Raw genomic sequence first — 18530 nt, 5'->3', positions numbered from 1 at the left:
CCATTATCTTGCCCAGGATCAACATCAGGCTGACAGGGCTATAATTATGGGAATCATCCTGTTTATCCTGTTAAAATATTGGCACAGAATTAGCTTTCTTCCAGTCTTCTTGCACTTCCCCGATATTCCAAGACTTACTGAAAATCAACACTAGTGGTCCAACAAGTGCGTCAGCCAGCTCTTCTCAAACTCTTGGATACAAGTTATCTGGACCTGCTTATTTAAAAATGTCCAACTTTAGTAGTGCTGTTTAACATCCTCCTCAAATAGTAGTGGACTGGAAAAAGTGTTATCATCATCATCCTCATATGTTAGACCTATCTCATCTGTTTTTTCCCAAATACAGAATAGAAATATCTAGTTAACACTTCTGCCTTTTCTGCATTATTATCGATAATGATACATTTCTATGTAGTAATGGATCAATGCCATTGTGAGGATTCTTTTTGTTCCTGATATACTTTAAAAACTCATTATCCTTAATTCTGCTGACCATAGATTTCATCTTGTGTCCCTTTGATTCCCTTATCAATTTCCTACATTTCCTAGCTTCTGATTTATATTTATTATCATCAACTTTCCCTTTCTTTCTTTCTTTCTTTCTATCTATCTAGCTATATTATTTTTTAGCTGCCTTCATTACCCTTCTAAACTACATCCATTTTTTAACCAGTATGGCCTTCTTCAGTGATGGCATTGTGGGGTTTTTGGATCTCTAGTAAGGTGTTCTTAAACAATTCCCAATAAGCATTTACCTTTTTCTGGTTAAATTTAAATTTCTCCCAACTGATTTGGCTCATAATTGTTTCATCAGCATTGTGAAATTGGCCCCTTTAAAGCACCAGGTATATATAGTACTCATTTGGACTTTATTCTGCTTGCACATTATAAATGTGATCAAGTCATGATCACTTGTCTAAAGTACCATTAATTTTCAGTCCTGTGATCAGTTCCTCTTTACCTGTCAAGACAAGATTGAATAAAGAATTCCCCCGTGTTGGCTGCAACACTTTTTGAGTTAGGAAACTGGCATCTATAATGTTTAAAAATTCCAAAGGTGTTTTAGTACTGGTAGCATGAGACCTCCAGCATATTTCACTCAGACTGAAGTCTCCATGATCACATGGCTTTTCTTCCTACACATTGAAGATAGGTCCATAAAGAGCTAGTCATTCTATTCCCTAGTCATTTGGTGGTCTGTAGCAGACACCAACTAATATCCCATCTTGTGTTTTATCTATTAGGATATTCATCCATATATATTCAAAATAAATTTCTTCTGAGTTATCAGTGACTTGGAAACAAGTAATGCCATTTTTGACATAGAAGGCCACTTACTCTCCCTTTTGGCCCACCCCATAATCATTGCTTTTCACATTCCAACCATGGGAATCATCCCACTAGGTTTGACCAATACCAACAAAATAAAATTTATGATCATAAATGAGCAATTCCAGCTCCTCTTGTTAGTTACCCAGGCTCCTAGCATTGGTATTTGGGTAATCTAATAATGTCTTCTCTTCATGTTCTTTGATCCTTGACTAATTTTGCTCTCAACATCTTGATTCTGTGCTAAGTAACTTCTCTACCCTCTATTTTAATACCAGTTAACATGTCTTTATGGATAATAGATCTGGTCAAACAAACTAGCAAAGAATCCTGTGGCACCTTATAGACTAACAGACGTTTTGGAGCATGAGCTTTCGTGGATACCCACGAAAGCTCATGCTCCAAAACGTCTGTTAGTCTACAAGGTGCCACAGGATTCTTTGCTGCTTTTACAGATCCAGACTAACACGGCTACCCCTCTGATACTCAAACAAACTAGTCATTTTTTGATGAGATCACAAATTTAGCTCATAAAGGTAAGTGGGCTGACATAATAGACTAGGGTGACCAGATGTCCCGATTTTATTGGGACAGTCCCAATATTTGGGGCTTTTTCTTATATAGGCTCCTATTACCCCCCACCCCCATCCCGATTTTTCACACATGCTATCTGGTCAGCCTATAATAGACTTAGATTTCTGTAAGACATTTGACCAAGTCCTGTATGAAATACTGAATAAAAAAGCCTAGCACATATTAAATGGATTAAAAAACTGGTTAAAGAGTAGATCTCAAAATGTAACTGTAGTAAAAAGGAAATTGTTATCCAGTGAGAGTATTTTTATTGTTTTTAGCGTAGTGCTACTCAATATTTTATCAATGATTTGGAAGAAAATATAAAATCATTGCCGGTGAAATCTGCAGATGACACAAGAATTGGTGGAGTGGCAAATAATGATGGGGACAGGTCAGTTCTCCTGAGTGACCTGGATCACATGGTAAGGTGAACTTATTTGCACAGTCAGCGTTGTAACACAACCAAATGCAAAGTCGTACATATTAGCTCAAAGAACTTATAACACCTTTAAAGTCCTGGAAAGCAGGGACTCAGAAAAGGATGTAGGGGCACAGAGGAAACCAACTGAACATGAGCTCCCAGTGCAATACTGTGGCTAAGAGAGTTAATGTGATTCTTAGATGGACAAACAAGGTAATGTCAAATGGGATGTGGTATGACATCTGTATACAGCATGGAGGAGGCCATTGCTGGACACTGGGTCCTGTTCTGGTGTCCACACTTCAAAAAGGATATTGAAAAATTTGAAAGACTTTTAAAAAGAACCAAAGGAATGATCTGAGGTCTGGAAAATCAGCCTTACAGTGAGAGACTAAAGAAACAATCTATTTAGTTCATCGAAAAGAAGGTTAAGAGGTGACTTGATCACAGTCTGTAAGTGTCTACATGGGGACAAGTAGCCTGACCACAACCAATGAGACCACTAGGGTGAGTCAGGGCCACTTGTGTGAGCGTGTTTCACAGCAAGGCAGGAAAGTCCAGAAATTAGCCATACTGCCCCAGGCACAGGGACCAAGGTGGGATGTTTGCTCTTTGAATGGCTGTCTGATCCCTCCCCAAAGAGGCCTCTAGGGCCATGTCTGTGTGGGAGTGTGTGCCAGCATGTGTCTGCTGGCTTCAGCACAGCCCCCAGCCCTGGAGTCCAGCGCAAGCCCAGTTAGTGCGTGCTCACAGAGAACCTCTGTGTGTGCACACCAGCCCAGCTGTCCCATGCCCATTGGAGGAGGAAGGGGTGTGCACTGACATGATGGAGACCCAATGCACCTGGAGAAACATGCAGCCCAGCAGAAAGCTGCTTTTGGTGGATAACGTGTCTATTGCCAGACTCACCATTTTAGCCATGGCCAGGACTTCAGGCAACATTTCCGACAGGGGCTCAGAAGCTTCATCAGCTTTGCTCCACAGTGTTTCTGAATGAGCCCCCAGCCCACAAAGAAGATGACCAGACCAGTAATAACGACCAAGGCAATGGCTCGCTGGAAGTCCAGCCAACAGGCCGCAATGAAATAGGCCAAGTATGCTGAGGAGAAGCAGGGCAGAGGCAGTGAGCCGCTTCAGGGGCCTGTGGGCAGACTCAGCTCTCACAAACCCTCCCTTGCCTCCAGCTATTCCTCCCTCATCCCTCACTACACAACCCCTACCACTGCAGAGCAATCTCACTGCAGTCAAGCGAGCTGGCTCATGAGCGTGTAGTGACCAACCATTCCTGGGGGCTGGAGGGACTGACAGGAAGGCAGAAGTAGAGGTCTCTGCATGTTCACTAGGCAGGGTAGGGGGGGACAGGGTCATGCTATTCCAGGACTAGAGATGCCTAAATCCCCATAAGGAGAAGGTCTGACTGGGATCAACAGGGCGAGAATGACACAGGCCCACTGCCGCAGGAAAGATGGGAGATGGACTGGGCTGAGGTGCAACCTTCGTGACAAGGGGTGGACCCCTCCTTGCTTGGGACATGGAAATCCAGACTAGCCAAGGCCTGGACAACATGCTGAGGGGGTGAGTTCACTTGGCTGAGGAGGGGTTCTTGGTTCTAGAGTCTCTGATTCCCAGGGAGGATCACCCACATGTTGTGAGAGGGCCTGACAGTCTCACCTGCACACAGGAGGCCCAGGAAGACCTTCCGGAGCACCTTGGCATGAGCCTTACACACTCTTCTGGCCCACGACCCGGGCTGTGCTGCACGTCTGGGGAGATGCAAACAGAGACACCGACGCACAAGCAAAGCTCCTTGCCAAGCAAAGCTCCCCTGCTGCAAGAGCCACTTGTGCCCAGCAGGAACTGCAGGATCTGGTGCCACCTATTCACACCCATTTATCCTAACTAGCCTCCCAGCTTTCCTGGGATTTTGGGAAAGATGCCTCCCCACTACTGCCCTGCAGTCCAGGGAACGTGCCCGACTCCTTGGGGTTTCTGGGGCTGGAACACCCACAGGAAAAAAAAATAGTGGGTTTTCAGATCCCACCAGCCACCCCCTGATCAGGAGGCCCCACCAATCAGCTGTTCGGTGGCATGTGAGAGGGGCTAGAGAGGAGACAGTAAGAGCCGGAGCGAGGGTGGGGCCTTGGGGGAAGGCATGGAGTACAGACGGGGCCTTGTGGTGGAGCACCCCCCCCGCCCCGGAAAAATGAAAGTCAGCGCCTGTGATGCCCTTCACTGCAAGCTCAGCAGAGCTCTTCCGCTGACTGAGGTTAATACAGCTCTTCACATCCCTTATGGCAAGCCAAGCCCTTGTACCGTGGGTGGGGGACAGCTATCATCCATCTGTGTTACTGATAAGATAACTGGGAGCCTGTACAAGGCCACTGCAGGCAGAGCTCCCTAAAAGAACAAAGTCCCAGCAGCTTTGCCATACAGCCCCTTGGAAGGAACACGCCAAATCAGCTGCTTCTGTGACAGGCATCAACCTGTTGCTGATAGACCACATTTAGAGATCCATGAGTGCTGCTGCCCCCAGAACAAAGAGAGATGGCTTTTTAGCTCACATGGTAGAGGCTCATGCTTTTATATCGAGAGACCCCCAATTCCAACCCCACAGATGACCTAGACATGGATGCTGTGCTATCTGTTATCCTGGACCACAATCTACTCCTAGAGCCAGGAAGAGAAGCCAGTATTCTTGATGCAGCTGTAATGTTTCAAGCATAGACAAGCCCTTAGTGTGAGGTGATGGCTGGAGTGATGCTATGTTGCAAAGCAGTGTGTGCAGAAGACCATGGGGATGTCTACACTGCAATAGAAGCCCAGGGTTAGTGCGACTTGAGTCAGTGGACTCTGAGTTTGAGAACCCGAGGCTTGAGCATCTACATTGATTGCCAACCCTCGGTTAAGAATTTTTTAACCTAGGCCCGACCTGGGGATCCAGCATCCACACTGCAGTATGCAGCCCCAAGTCCACCCAACCGTATTCCAGACTTCCTAGCACCCTTCTGAAATGTGGCCACCCTAGTCCTTTGTTCGTGGTACAGCATGGGAAAACTTAATGGTCCACACCGCACATACAGGAAGTTTTAACAGCCTTCCAGCAAATCCCACCAAGTTGTCATTTTGGTCCGCGTGCTCCCTGCAAGCAGAGCCAGCAACATGGAGGAGTTGGCACTTTAAAAACTTCTCTTGTGTGGCCTTTCATTCACGCTCCAGGGCACAGGTAGAGCTTCTGTGAGCTGCTGCTGGGCAGTTCAGTGGTGTTTTCTGTCTGATAGAGCTAGTGACAGACCAGGAGGAGGAGGAGGACACAGACATGGCGGACTCAAACTGACTGATGCTGCTCATGACACTTGGTACAGCCTATGGTCCCTACATAGACCAGAAAAGAGCCACAAGCACAGACTGGTGGTCCCACTGCGTGACCACATCATCACGCAGACCTGGGATGACCAGCAATGGGTCTAGAACTTTTGCATAAAGAAAGCTACATTTCTGGAGCATTGGGAGTATCTTGTCTCAACTCTCACATGCAAAGACACATGCCAGTCCAGAAGCAGGTTGCTGTACCCACATGGAAGCAGACTACCTCAAGTGGCTACAAGTCCATTGCCAAACAGCTTGGTGCTGAAAAGTTGACTGTGGATAAAGTGGTGGCAGAGGTTTCCTAGGCAGTCAGGTGTGTGGTTTATCCCAAGGTGATGGGCATGAAAGATATTCCTGAGGGAAGCTCTGGCTTTGAGAGAATGGGGATTCCAAATTGTGCCAGAACATTGATGGAACCCACATGCCCATAGTTTGCCCTCCTCTAGGAGCACATGAGAACCTAAACGGCAAAGGGTGCTACTCCATAGTTATTCAGGCCCTCATGGACTATGGAGGCCAATTTAAGAACATCAGTGTTGGCTGCACTGCAAATGTTGGATGCTAGGGTTTTCCGCTGACCAGGAGTCTACATTCATAGACCGGCTGGGACACTATTCCCACCACATGATGTTGTCATAAATGGAGTTACTGTCCCCATTGTTATTTGGAGAGCCCACGCGCATCCACTTTTTGCCTTGACTTATGAAACTATACCCTTATCTCCAAGGCCCTGACCAAATAAAGTTGAATTACACCCTCAGCAGGTGTAGAGCGGTGGATGAATGTGTGTTTGGCTGATTGAAATCCCACTGGTGATGTTTACAGACCTGTTTGGATGCCAGTGTCCTCAATGCTGCCTGCATTAGTCTGGCTTGCTGTGCTCTTCATAACCTTTGTGAAGTCATTTCCCCCTGAATGGACCTATGACAGTAAGTGCAGCTGAACCAGCACACTCAGCCAGAGAGGGCACCTACCACAGCTGCAGCTGGGTGCACCCAGGCAACAGAAATCAGGGATGGACTTGCATGGCCCAGTGGAAGAGGCAGGACAGTATCTTTACGAATGTGCTTGAAGGGTGGGGGTCATTGATTGCTTCTGGGCAGGATTGTTATGCATTTTTGACTGGAATGACTGCATATAAAATGGAGCCGGGAGGAGAAACAGTATGGATTGATGTAAATAACTGATGTATGGATTGATGCAAATAGCTGTATTGAGACATGGATTTTGCATAAAGCCTCTTAGCTGTCCCTGACCACGTGTTCACCGTTATTATTTGATATACACGTTATCTGATGTATTGCAGTGATGGCTGTAACATTTCTTTATAAAAAAAAAACCCTTTACTTTTACACATCTATTGGAAAAGTACAATATGAAACCATTGCCTGCCAGGCCAGCTGCCATTAGCTCCCCAAAACATCAGCAACACCAAAAGCTTTAGAAGTAACCAAGACCAAAGTGCATCAACAAATGCAATCAGTTGAACTATGTACGAGACACACCTCCCACACTATTGCATGTCCCCTGCCTTCCCTCCCCCATTCTTCTTTCCCTTCCTTCCATGTTTGCTGGGCGCTTGGCACTGAGATGGGAGTGGAGGCGTACACAGAGAAGGGATTCAGCGCTGAGGACTGCATGGGACACACTAGCCATGTCCGACCTCTCATACGATCTGATTGTATGAGCCACCCAGCCGTGGAGTTGTCCAAGCTGTTCCTGTTCCAGGAGCTGCGAATCAAGTGCTTGTTCCTGTGCTACTACTCTGTCCCCAGCTATGCAGCCAGCTCGAGATTTTCTGCTCACCTCTCCACATGTCTTTTCTCTGGTCGCAAGCCCCTTTCCCCTTGGTACTCGACCTGCTTGTTGGCCTGTCCAGAACTTCAACCATAAGTTCTTCACAGAAATGCTTCCTCTTGGAACAGTGCATGAAGGTATGTTGGTCCAGGCTTCTGCAGTATGGGCAAGCTGTGGAGATACTGCAGTTTGTAGAGGTCGAGGGGCCTGGAATAGGACAAGACACAGAGGATTACTGTCTCCAATAGCTTGCTGCAGGAGAACAAAAATTCATTTTGGAATTTCAAGGACAGAAAACGTTACTTTTTGAAACTGAACTGCAATATATTGACAGAAGGCTGCTTCAGCCCACAGAAGCTCCCTAGACACAGCCGAGTTAATCACAGTGCAAGAAGTGCTTGGGAATGAGCGACAGGGGATGGATCACTTGATGATGACCTATTCTATTCATTCCCTCTGGGTCACCTGGCACTGGCCACTGTCGAAAGACAGGATACTGGGCTAGATGGACCTTTGGTCTGACCCAGTAGGGCCATTCTTACGTTCTTATAATCTTATGCTGAGAGCATGGTAAGTTACAAATCACAACATTTTAAAAGAATATTTTTTTAATGGAATTTGGGAGGAGGTTGGTGGCCAGGCTGTTGGTGGGAAACCAGGTGTGCATGCCTCTGAAGCATTCAAATGTATGGTGAATGAACAGCACATCTATGAGTGGAGTGGGCTGGTGAGCTACCAAGGTAGCCCTGAAAAATACACTCTTCCCCGCAATGTGACTACAGACGTGGAGTTCCAGCCACATGTAAAGTTTGCAGCTATGAGCCCCTAGGATTGGATAAGAAGTCATGAGTGAATCAACATGGTGCTGTATTAGCATATGCATGGTTTAGCTCCTCCCCAAGGCTTCTGATGCAGCCTGGTAGGATGGCGTGCAAACACCTGGAATAGAGCTCCACAGCCATCCCCCTGGGAAATTTCTGAACTGACTTCAAATGCTTAGTCATATTTGGGATTAATGATTTCCTCACCCATGAAATACATGGACTACATTTAACAGAAATGGACTACATGTGAAAACAGACATTTAGATCACTTCCCCCTCCCTCCAACCATACAATTCAGTCTTTTTTTCAGGCAGCTCATTACACCATGGTGTTGGTACCGAGTGGTGTACATATGGGAAAGATAATATACAGTTCTTATTTTAACAAACTAGAAAATACTAGCAAAAATGTGCACCTCCCCAGGAGAGAGTCACTTTGACATGCCTGTTATACTGCTGGCAGTTGCTGGTCTCCATTTGGAATTCCTTGGTGGGGGTAGAGGGCAGGAACAATGCGCTACTAGTAGCTGCATGCTGCTACCCAGGGCTTATAATCTTTTGGCACTGGTTCATGGAGCAGAAATCCCTCCCGTTCCCATAATAATAAACAGAAAAATGAACCCAGAAACTTACCAGACTCTGGGGCAGTTATCCCTCTTCTGTTTCTGCTGCCAGCTCCATGGTGGGCTATTCCCCAGGGAGCATCAAAAAGCGCCTCTGAGTATGACCCCAGTATGTGCTGCAGCTGCTCCAGTGGCAAAGCCTCCTCTAGGACCAGTTTCATCAGCAGAGTCGCTTCATTTGCCTCATTCAACGATTCCTCTTGCTGGCTTCTGAGGCCATGGGGCCTCCTCCCAGATGACCAGGTTGTCGAGCACCATTGGTGGCTCAGTGCTCAGAACAGTCCCCATCATACTCAAATTCATCATAAGAAGGGCATGATGCCGGCGAGTTGCCAGAGACTCATAGATTCTAGGACTGGAAGGGACCTCGAGAGGTCATCGAGTCCAGTCTTCTGCCCTCACGACAGGACCAAATACTGTCTAGACCATCCCAGATAGACATTTATCTAACCTACTTTTAAATATCTCTAGAGATGGAGATTCCACAACCTCCCTAGGCAATCTATTCCAGTGTTTAACTACCATGACGGTTAGGAACTTTTTCCTAATGTCCAAGCTAAACCTCCCTTGCTGCAGTTTAAGCCCATTGCTTCTTGTTCTATCTTTACAGGCTAAGGTGAACAAGTTTTCTCCCTCCTCTTGATGACACCCTTTTAGATACCTGAAAACTGCTATCATGTCCCCTCTCAGTCTTCTCTTTTCCAAACTAAACAAACAGCTGTAGTCCTGTACTCATGAGCCCCTTCATCTGTTTCCAACACTGGTCGCTGGTCGGTAAATTTCCAGCACTACCAGCTTCTTTGCTATTTGCTACTATATGTGGGCATTCTAGAACTCTTACTAAAATCAGTTGCTTTGCAGGCCTAGCACTAGAGACTAACCAAGATCTGGCTCTGGCTGTCTCCTGCGACCGTGTTGCAGTGCACTCACTTTTTGGTATCCGTTGCAAACACAGACTGCTCTGTGCTCTCCTAAGGTGTGTTTGCAGTTTGTCAGTCAGAATAAAACAAAAGGGTTAACCACAAAGCTGCTGCACTAGAACAAGGGGAGGTGCTTCCATTTCCGTGGAGTCAATTAATGATTCTTGGGAGAGAGAGGACAAAGGAAGTCAGCCCATAGCATTGTGGGATACTTTTGGCGGACTCAAAGAAGCGAAGTCCAAGGAGTGTTGCATCTACACTGCAAAACGACAGGCCTTGAACCCTGCGCCCCATCTTGACTCTGGCTCAGACCTTCCATCTTCATGGGGTCATAGGACCATGGCCCTGAGGCCAAGAGATTTGTGTGTAGATAGAAGAGGGGTTAGGGTCTGAGCCTGGGCTTACCTTGCAGTGTAGACATACCCAAAGTGGTTGTGTGCTAATCTCTGGTTTACTGTTGCGTTTGTAGTGTGTGTTTTTTGGTTAATGGGAGCTGTTGGGGAAAAGTGACACTTCCTGGGGTTACTATACCTCCAGAAGGTGGAGCGTTCAGCTCTCTCCTGTCTATTGTTCTCAGGAGGCGGATTCTGTGCTCCCTCAGGGAGTTCCTCTTCTTCCTGTCAAACATCCTGTTAGTCAGTGTTCTCAAAGCAGGTCCAAAGGCCAGTGCAGAAGAGAAGGGAAGATTTACCATGGAGTCGAAAGCCGTGTTCTCCAAGCCCTTCTCCAGGTCACCGAGTGAAATTCTGACATCCTCCATATCTAGATGTGCTCCCACTACAACACAAACTCAGGAATTAGCTAGATGGCCCCGCAACAATGCATCTTGTGAAGGAATGATGCCATGAGCACCATCTGGTTCCCAAGCTGGGAGGCAATAGCCATTTGCTTCCCGAGAATGGGGAAACCCTGAGCTGCTTCCTTGTTTTGGACCCAAGGGACAGAAGCCCAGAGCTCATAGATTTAAGATCAGAAAGGACCATTTTGATCATCTAGTGTGACCTCCTGTATAGCACAGGCCAGAAAACTTCCTGAAATTATTCCTAGATCAATCTTTTAGAAAAACATCCCATCTTGAGTTAAAAATTGTCAGTGATGGAGAATCCACCATGACTCTTGGTAAGTTGTTCCAATGGTTAATGACTCTCACTGTTAAAAATGTATGCCTTATTTCAGTCTGAATTTGTCTAGCTTCAGCTTCCAGCCATTGGCACATTTAGACCTTTGTGTGCTGGATTGAAGAGCTGATTATTAAACATTTGTTCCCCATGTAGGTACTTATGGACTGTGATTAACTCACCCCTTAACCCAGAGGTTGGCAACCTGCGGCACGCGCGGCAAAGGCAGCACGCAAGCTGATTTTTACTGCTGCCAGCTGGTGTCCTGTCCCCCATCCCCGCTGAGCCCACTGCCAGCCTGAGTGAACGGAACCCCTGGCCAGCAGTGACTGAGCGGGGCTGGCAGCTGGGACCCCGGCTGGTAGGAGCCGGTGGATGGAATCCTGGACTGGCAGCGGGCTGAGCTGCTCAGCCTGCTGCCGGTCTGTGGTTCCAGCCACCGGCCCCTGGCCAGCTGGGGTCTCAGCCATCAACCCCGCTCAGCCTGCTGCCGGCCTGGGATACCAGCTGCCAAACCCGCTCACCTCACTGCTGGTCTGAGGTCCCAGCCGCCCAGTCCTCTGCCCGCCGGGGTCCAGGCCTCCGTCCCTGCTCAGCCCTTCTGCCAGCCTAGGGTACTGGAAGCCAGCCCAGGGCTCTGCTCCGGGCCTGGTCCCAGAACTCTGCAGCCCTTATAAAAAATTACACTACAATTAGCTTAAAAACTTGAAAACTTAAAAACTCTGTTTGTACCTTACAGTTTGTATCTTGCATGCACCCCAGATTAAGAACCACTGCACTAAACTGATAAGATCTGCTTTTTAATTTAATTTTAAATGAAGCTTCTTAAACTTTTTAAAAACTTTGTTTACTTTACATACAACAATAGTTTAGTTATATATTATGGTCTTATAGAAAGATCTTCTAAAAACGTTAAAATGTATCACTGGCACACGAAACCTTAAATCAGAGTGAATAAATGAAGACTAGGCACACCACTTCTGAAAGAAGGGGCGGCTCTATGTTTTTTGCCATGCCGAGCACGGCAGTCAGGCAGCCTTCAGCAGCGGTTCTGCAGGAGGTCCACCCCGGTCACGTGGATTCAGCGGCGGTTCTGCGGGAGGTCCGCCAGTCCCGTGCCTTTAATGTACTTGCTGCTGAATTACCGCCAAAACCATGGGACTGGCGGACCTTCCTCAGAAACACCACTGAAGGATACCTGACTGCTGCCGCAGGCACGCACTTGCTGAGCTGGTGCCTGGAGCTGCCCGTCTGAAAGGCTGCCAACCCATGCCTTAACCTTTTCTTTGTTAAGCTAAATAGATTGACCTCTTTGAGTCTATCACTAGAAGGCAGGTTTTCCAATCCTTTAATCATTCTTGTGGCTCTTTTCTGAACCCCTCTCCATTTTATCCACCTCCTCCTGGAATTGTGGGCACCAAACCTGGACACAGGATCCTAGCACAAGTAGCACCAGTACCAAATACAGAAGTAAAATAATCTACTACTTGACATTCTCCTGTTTATGCACCCTAAGATCCCATTGGCTCTTTTGGCAACATCATCACACTAAGAGCTCATGTTCAGCTGATTATCCACCATGACCCCCAAATCTGTTTCAGGGTCTCTGCTTCCCAGGGTAGAGTCCCCATCCTGCAAGTATGGCCTATATTCTGTGTCCCTAGATGTGTTCATTTATATTTAGGCATCTGGTTCCTGAGCTGGGAAAGTGTGACCCTCGTCCCCCTTTATTCACACCCTACACACTACTGTAATGATAACTGTAAAAAATACACCTTGTGAGCTATCATTTGAAAACTATTAACACACTGGTGAATAACATCATTGTAAACTATGTGTAACAACATTTAGCCACAACAAATCTTGCATCATGGCGGGGACCAGACTAGATGATCCTTGTAGTTCCTTCTAACCTTATGGTTCTATATGTGAAGTTATACATTCTCTCTGTGTGATGTAACCTTCCTTAGAGGTTTTTCCTTCCTTAGAGGTGTTTAAGATCAGACTTGACAAAGCCCTGGCTGGGATGATTTAGTTGGGGATTAGTCCTGCTTTGAGCAGGGGGTTGGACTAGATGACCTCCTGAAGTCCCTTCCAACCCTGATATTTTATGAGTCTATGATATCTAAAGCCAGATAGCCCAGCCTAGGTAAAGGGTATAAACAGGTTTATCCTAGACAAAGAAAATGTGGGTTTACCCTAATGTACATTTTAACATTAAGCAAAGCTTACATCAAGCTAAACCAGTGGGGATATTCTGAGTTTGAAGTTGAGAGACAGAGAATTAATATGGCGCCTGCACCCCAGAAAGACAGAGGAGACTGAATCCCCAGGAGGCCTTCCTGACTTTTAGGACAAAGACAATTCCTTTGGGGATATAAGGGACAGAGAGAGGCTCCATCTTTAGCCTACAGCTGCGGAGACAAAGGAACCAAGCACTTTGTGATCCGTGTATTGGGTCCTGGCCAGAGGGTCTGGTCAGCCATGCTAGACAAAGACCGATGGTGAGAAAATTACCTAGAGCAAAATCTGTAGCTTGTTAAGTTAGGTCTTAGTCATCAGAAAGCGTATTTTTACTTGTGTTTTTTTGTAACCCGTTCTACCTTCAGTCCCTCCTGCATGGTATCAATTAACCTATATCCTTCTGTTAATAAACGGGCTCTATTTTGACTATAAACCAACTCCGTGCTGTGTTTGAACTGAAATGATTGTTCACTCCAGTTAAAGAAGACTAGGGAGGGGCTGCTGTGTTCTAGGCAAGCTGTTGGGGTCAGAGCACTGAGCGAGGGCTGCACAGCACATAGACACTCAGGGAACTACATGCTTGTCTGCTGGCTGTTGGTGTTCAGGCTGTAAGCCACAGCGGCAGAGCATTTACAGTACCCAGGGTTACAGGGCAGGGGGTGACACAAGCTCACACTGGTCTGGGTTGAATCCCAAAGTGTTACAGAGGGGAAGCTGGGAGCTCTTTCCTGGTTCTGTATCAGCCTCCAGGAGATGCCAGGAGCAGCTTTGTGATTCTAGGCCTGAGAGAGGATTTGTCCTGAATTTCTGTCCTGTCCAGAGAAGCAGTGAGTTTGTTCCTGAACCAATAAGATGAATGAAGAGCTTCAATGAGCTCAGGGGTGCAAGGCTGGCTCATTTGCTCTCCTCCTCTTCTTTGCCCAAGAGCTTCTCTTTCCTCTCTACCCCTGACAAGGGAGGATCCCTGAGCAGCCTTCTTGTTTCCAACTGGAGTGGGGGAAAGCCCCACATTTCTGCCTGCCCCAGAACTTCCTCACAAGGGGCCAGGAGGCAAACAGACAGTCACTGTTTATAAGGTACGTTCAACCCATTTCCTGAGCTCATTTCCTGGGCCCTACCCCTCGATAGAAATGATATTCAACTGGTTGAGAGTAAAAATAAGTGCTGGGCTAATCCTCAAAACAAGCATTGCAAACCTTGGAAATTCAGAGCCAGGGTTACACTTAGAAGAAACCAAAGCATGTCAAAGTGTGGAAATGCACAACTAAGGCTCCCAAACATCCATAACTCTGCCCTGCAGTGACTCCATGCTGTAACAATGCCGTTATGACTGGTGCAGAACAGAATTTGTGGTCCTCGATTAGATTAAATTTGAACAGCTCCTTTCCCTGGAAAATGAGTCACTTCCTAGGGCTCTGACATTGGTGTTGTTAGCCAAGGGCTCAACGGTGGGCTCAACGGTGACCAGGGCCCACACAATAGGCTGGGGCAGGTGCCTCCCCCTCCACAGCACTCACACAGTGCAGTCAACCTCAAAAGCTCAGATATCATTAGTCAGTCCCAGCAATCCTAGAGCTGGCCCCCAAACAGTGAGATTTTTCTACAAGGTTATAACATGGGCTTGGTCTGCTTTAGAATACTGACCTCCTCCTGTGCCCGCCCCCAGCCCAGTGCATGTGGGGCAGCTGCAGCGCACCAACAGCCCCAACATACAGATAGAGGGATCTGACCCCACTGCATGGGCTCTGGCTCAGCCTCCAGCTTCCCCAGCCCAGCCTTGTAAACAATGCATGCTGTGTCGAACCCAGCCCTGCCCCCTGCCATCCATTGTCACCCCATCCCTGCCCCTCCCTACTCACCCATCCATTGTCACCCCAGCCCCATCCTGCCCCTCCATGCCCCACACCACCTCTCCCCTCAGCCATCTGTTGTCATTCCATCCTTACCTCTCCTTACTCACCCATCCATTGTCACCCCAGCCCCATCCTGTGCCTCAATGCCCCACACCTGCCCCTTCCCTCCAGCCATCCAGTGTCACCCCATCCCTGCCTCTCCCTACTCACCCATCCATTATCACCCCAGTCCCATCCTGCCCCTCCATGCCCCACATCCGCCCCTCCCCACCAGCCATCCATTGTCACCACATCCCTGTCCCTTCCCACCCAGCCATCCAATCACCCCAGACCTGTCCTTCCCCTGCAGGTCCCACACTCTCCCCTCTCCTCCAACCATCCAGTGTCACCCCATCCCTACCCTTTCCCACCTAGCCATCCAATCACCCTAGACCTGTCCCACCACTCCATGTCCCACACCCACTCCTCTCCCCAGCCGTCCATTGCCACCCCATCCCTGCCCCACCCTGCCCAGCCCCACACCTGGTCCCTCCCCACACAGCCATCCATTGTGCCTCCCTGAATCTCCCAGGGATCTTCACACCCCAACACAGGATCCAGGGAGGGGGCACTTGCAGCAAGGTCTTCTTCTCCCACCTGGCAGACCACAGGGATAGCTCTTCCTCCATCCTGGGTGCTGCAGCCAGGAAAAGGAGAGGGCAGCAGCATGAAGCAGATAGACCCATGGCTTACAGGAGGGAGGGGAGAGCGGGGATCAGACTGACTCATGACTCACAGAAGGAGAGGGGGGAGCAGGGAGCAGACTGGCCCATGGCTCACTGGAGGGAGTGGGAGCAGGGAGCAGACTGGCCCATGGCTCACTGGAGCAGAGGAGGAGCAAGGAGCAGACTGGCCCATGGCTCACTGGAGGGAGCGGGAGCAGGGAGCAGATTGGCCCATGGCTCACTGGAGCAGAGGAGGAGCAAGGAGCAGACTGGCCCATGGCTCACTGGAGGGAGGGGGAGCAGGGAGCAGATTGGCCCATGGCTCACTGGAGGGGAGGGGGAGCAAGGAGCAGACTGACTAGTGCATACGCTATCTCCCTGCCATGTCAGCTGAACGTTGATCCCCAGCAAGATAATGGAGTGGCTGGTACGGGACTCAGTTAATAATGACGTAAAGAAGGTAACGTAGTTATTTCAAATCAACATGGGTTTATGGAAGATAGAGCCTGTCAAACTAACCTGATATCTTTTTTTCACGAGATTACAGGTTTGGTTGCTAAGGATAATAGTATGGATGTAATAGACTTCTGCCAGGCATTTGACTGCATGGTATTTTGATAAAAAAACTAGACAATATAAAATTAACATGGCACACATAAAATGGAAAAAACTGGCTAACTGATAGTCTCAAAAATGTAATTTAAATGGGGAAACGTCATTGAGCATGTGTGTTTCCAGTGAGGCCCTGCAGGGATCAGTTTCTGGCCCTACACTATGTAACATTTTTATCAATGACTTGAAAGAAAACAAAATTATCACAAATTGGGGGAGTGGTAAATAATGAAGAGGCAGGTCAACGATACAGAACAATCTGGATCACTAAGTAAATTGGGCACAAGCAAACAATAAATGTTTTAATACAGTTACATGTAAGTGTATACACCCGGGAACAAAGAATACAGGCACAGGGCCGGCTTTAAGCCGACTCCCCCAATTCCCCGGAACTGGGCCCTGCGTCTAAGTGGGTCCCACGCCTAAGAGGGTCCCGTGCTGTAGGCATCTTTTTATTTATTTATTTACTCCCCTGGCAGGGGCGGGGGTCTGCTCGGGGACTTTGGCAGCATTTCAGCAGCGGGGGAGTCCGTTCTGGGGCTTTGGCGGCATTTTGGCAATGGAGGGTCCTTCAGTGCCATGGAAGACCCAGAGTGGACCCCGTGCCGCCAAAGTGCCGCCGAAGCCCCGGACCGCCACCGGGTATTCAAATCTGGCCCTGCCGTTCATGAAGCTGGCCCTGTACAGGCAACACTTACAGGCAGTGGCGTATTATCACCTAGGCCAACAAGGCCTAGGCCTAGGGTGGCAAATTTGCAGGGGCAGCAGATTTGCTCACCCCCCCCAACTCCGCCCCTTTCCCAAATCCCTGGCCCGCCTCCTCCCCCAGGCGCACCACACTTCTCTCCTTCCACCTACCTCAAGGGAGGGAGAAGCAAGTAGCGGCGCACTCGGAGGAGGCGGAGTAGAGGTGAGCTGGGGCTCGCGGGTGCAGGGAGTAACCGGGGGGGCTGGGAACCGCTCCCCGCCCCAGCTCATCTCCACTCCACTGCCACCATCCCCCAAGCACCACAACTCCCCTTCTCCCTCCTCTGTCCCAGGCTTGCCGTGGGGGAGCGGAGGTGAGCTGGCGCCGGGTGGAGGGGGGGCAATTTTTTGAGGGCCTAGGGGCGGCAAATCTGTTAATCTGCCACTACTTACAGGATGAGGGACTCTATGAGGAAGCAGTGACTGAAAAAGATTTGGGCTTGTGGTGGATAATCAGCTGAACAGTATGACGTTGTGGCCAAAAGAGTTAATATGCTCCTAGGATGCATAAACAGGGGAACCTCCAGTAGGAGTAGAGAGTTTATTTTCTCTCTCTTTTTGGCACTCAGATGTCCAGTGCTGGAATCCTGTGTCCAGTTCTGGGGCCCTCAGTTCAAGAAGGATGTTGATAAAATGGAGAGAGTTCAGAGAAGAGCCACAAGAATGATTAATGGATTAGAAACCCTCTTCTATAGTTATAGAATAAAAGAGAACAATCTATTTAATTTAACAAAGAGAAAGTTAAGGAGTGACTAGATTACAGGCTATAAGTACCTAAATGGGGAACAAATATTTCCTGATGGGCTCTTCAGTCTAGAAATAAAAGATCTAAAACCATCCAGTGGCTTGAAGTTGAAGATAGACCAATTCAGACTGCAAATAAGATATACATTTTTAACAGTGAGGGTAATTAACCACTGGATCAGCTTACGAAGTGTCATTGTGCATTCTCCATCACTGGAAATTTTTAAATCAACACTGGACTTTTTCTAAAAGCTCTGCTCTAGGGATTATTTTGAGGAAGTTCTTTGGCTGCGTTACACAGGAGATCCGTGGTCCCCAAACTGTGTGTGCACCCTGCTAGGGCGTCATGGAGGAATGTTTGAGGGGGTTCACAGTGGGGGCAAGGCCAGCCCCCACAGGGGGAAGGGAGGGAGTGCCACACTTCCAACTTTGCTCCACGCCCAGACCAGCTCCAACCCTCAACCCTGTTCAGCCCCAAGTCGTGCTCTGCCTTCAGACCAGATCCACCTCCAGCTCCACTCTACCCCCTGCTCTGCCCCCAGCTCAGCTCTGCCCTCATTCCCTCCCTGCCCTCAGCCCAGCTCTGCCTCTAGCCCCAACTCCTCTCCCATCCCTGGTTCCTCCACCAACTCTGCTGCTGAGGAAGCCTTGAC

General features: G+C 48.3%; 1 protein-coding gene across 1 annotated transcript in view; it reads right to left on the bottom strand.

The window, feature by feature from the left end:
* The window catches only part of LOC115658819 (sodium/nucleoside cotransporter 1-like), a 54288-nt gene extending 42845 nt beyond the window's left edge, over positions 1-11443 (bottom strand). Inside the window, exons 1-5 of the mRNA XM_030578271.1 lie at positions 11287-11443; positions 10547-10632; positions 10387-10472; positions 3998-4089; positions 3276-3425 (exon numbers count right to left, since the gene is read on the bottom strand). Of these exons, the coding sequence (XP_030434131.1) occupies positions 3276-3425; positions 3998-4089; positions 10387-10472; positions 10547-10632; positions 11287-11443 (571 nt within the window). The remainder of the gene's footprint in view (positions 1-3275; positions 3426-3997; positions 4090-10386; positions 10473-10546; positions 10633-11286) is intronic.
* Between the last annotated feature and the right edge of the window lie 7087 nt (positions 11444-18530).

The sequence above is a fragment of the Gopherus evgoodei genome, chromosome 10 (genome assembly GCF_007399415.2).
Source record: "Gopherus evgoodei ecotype Sinaloan lineage chromosome 10, rGopEvg1_v1.p, whole genome shotgun sequence".
NCBI lineage: Eukaryota > Metazoa > Chordata > Testudines > Testudinidae > Gopherus > Gopherus evgoodei.
This window is presented reverse-complemented; position numbering and strand designations above follow the sequence as displayed.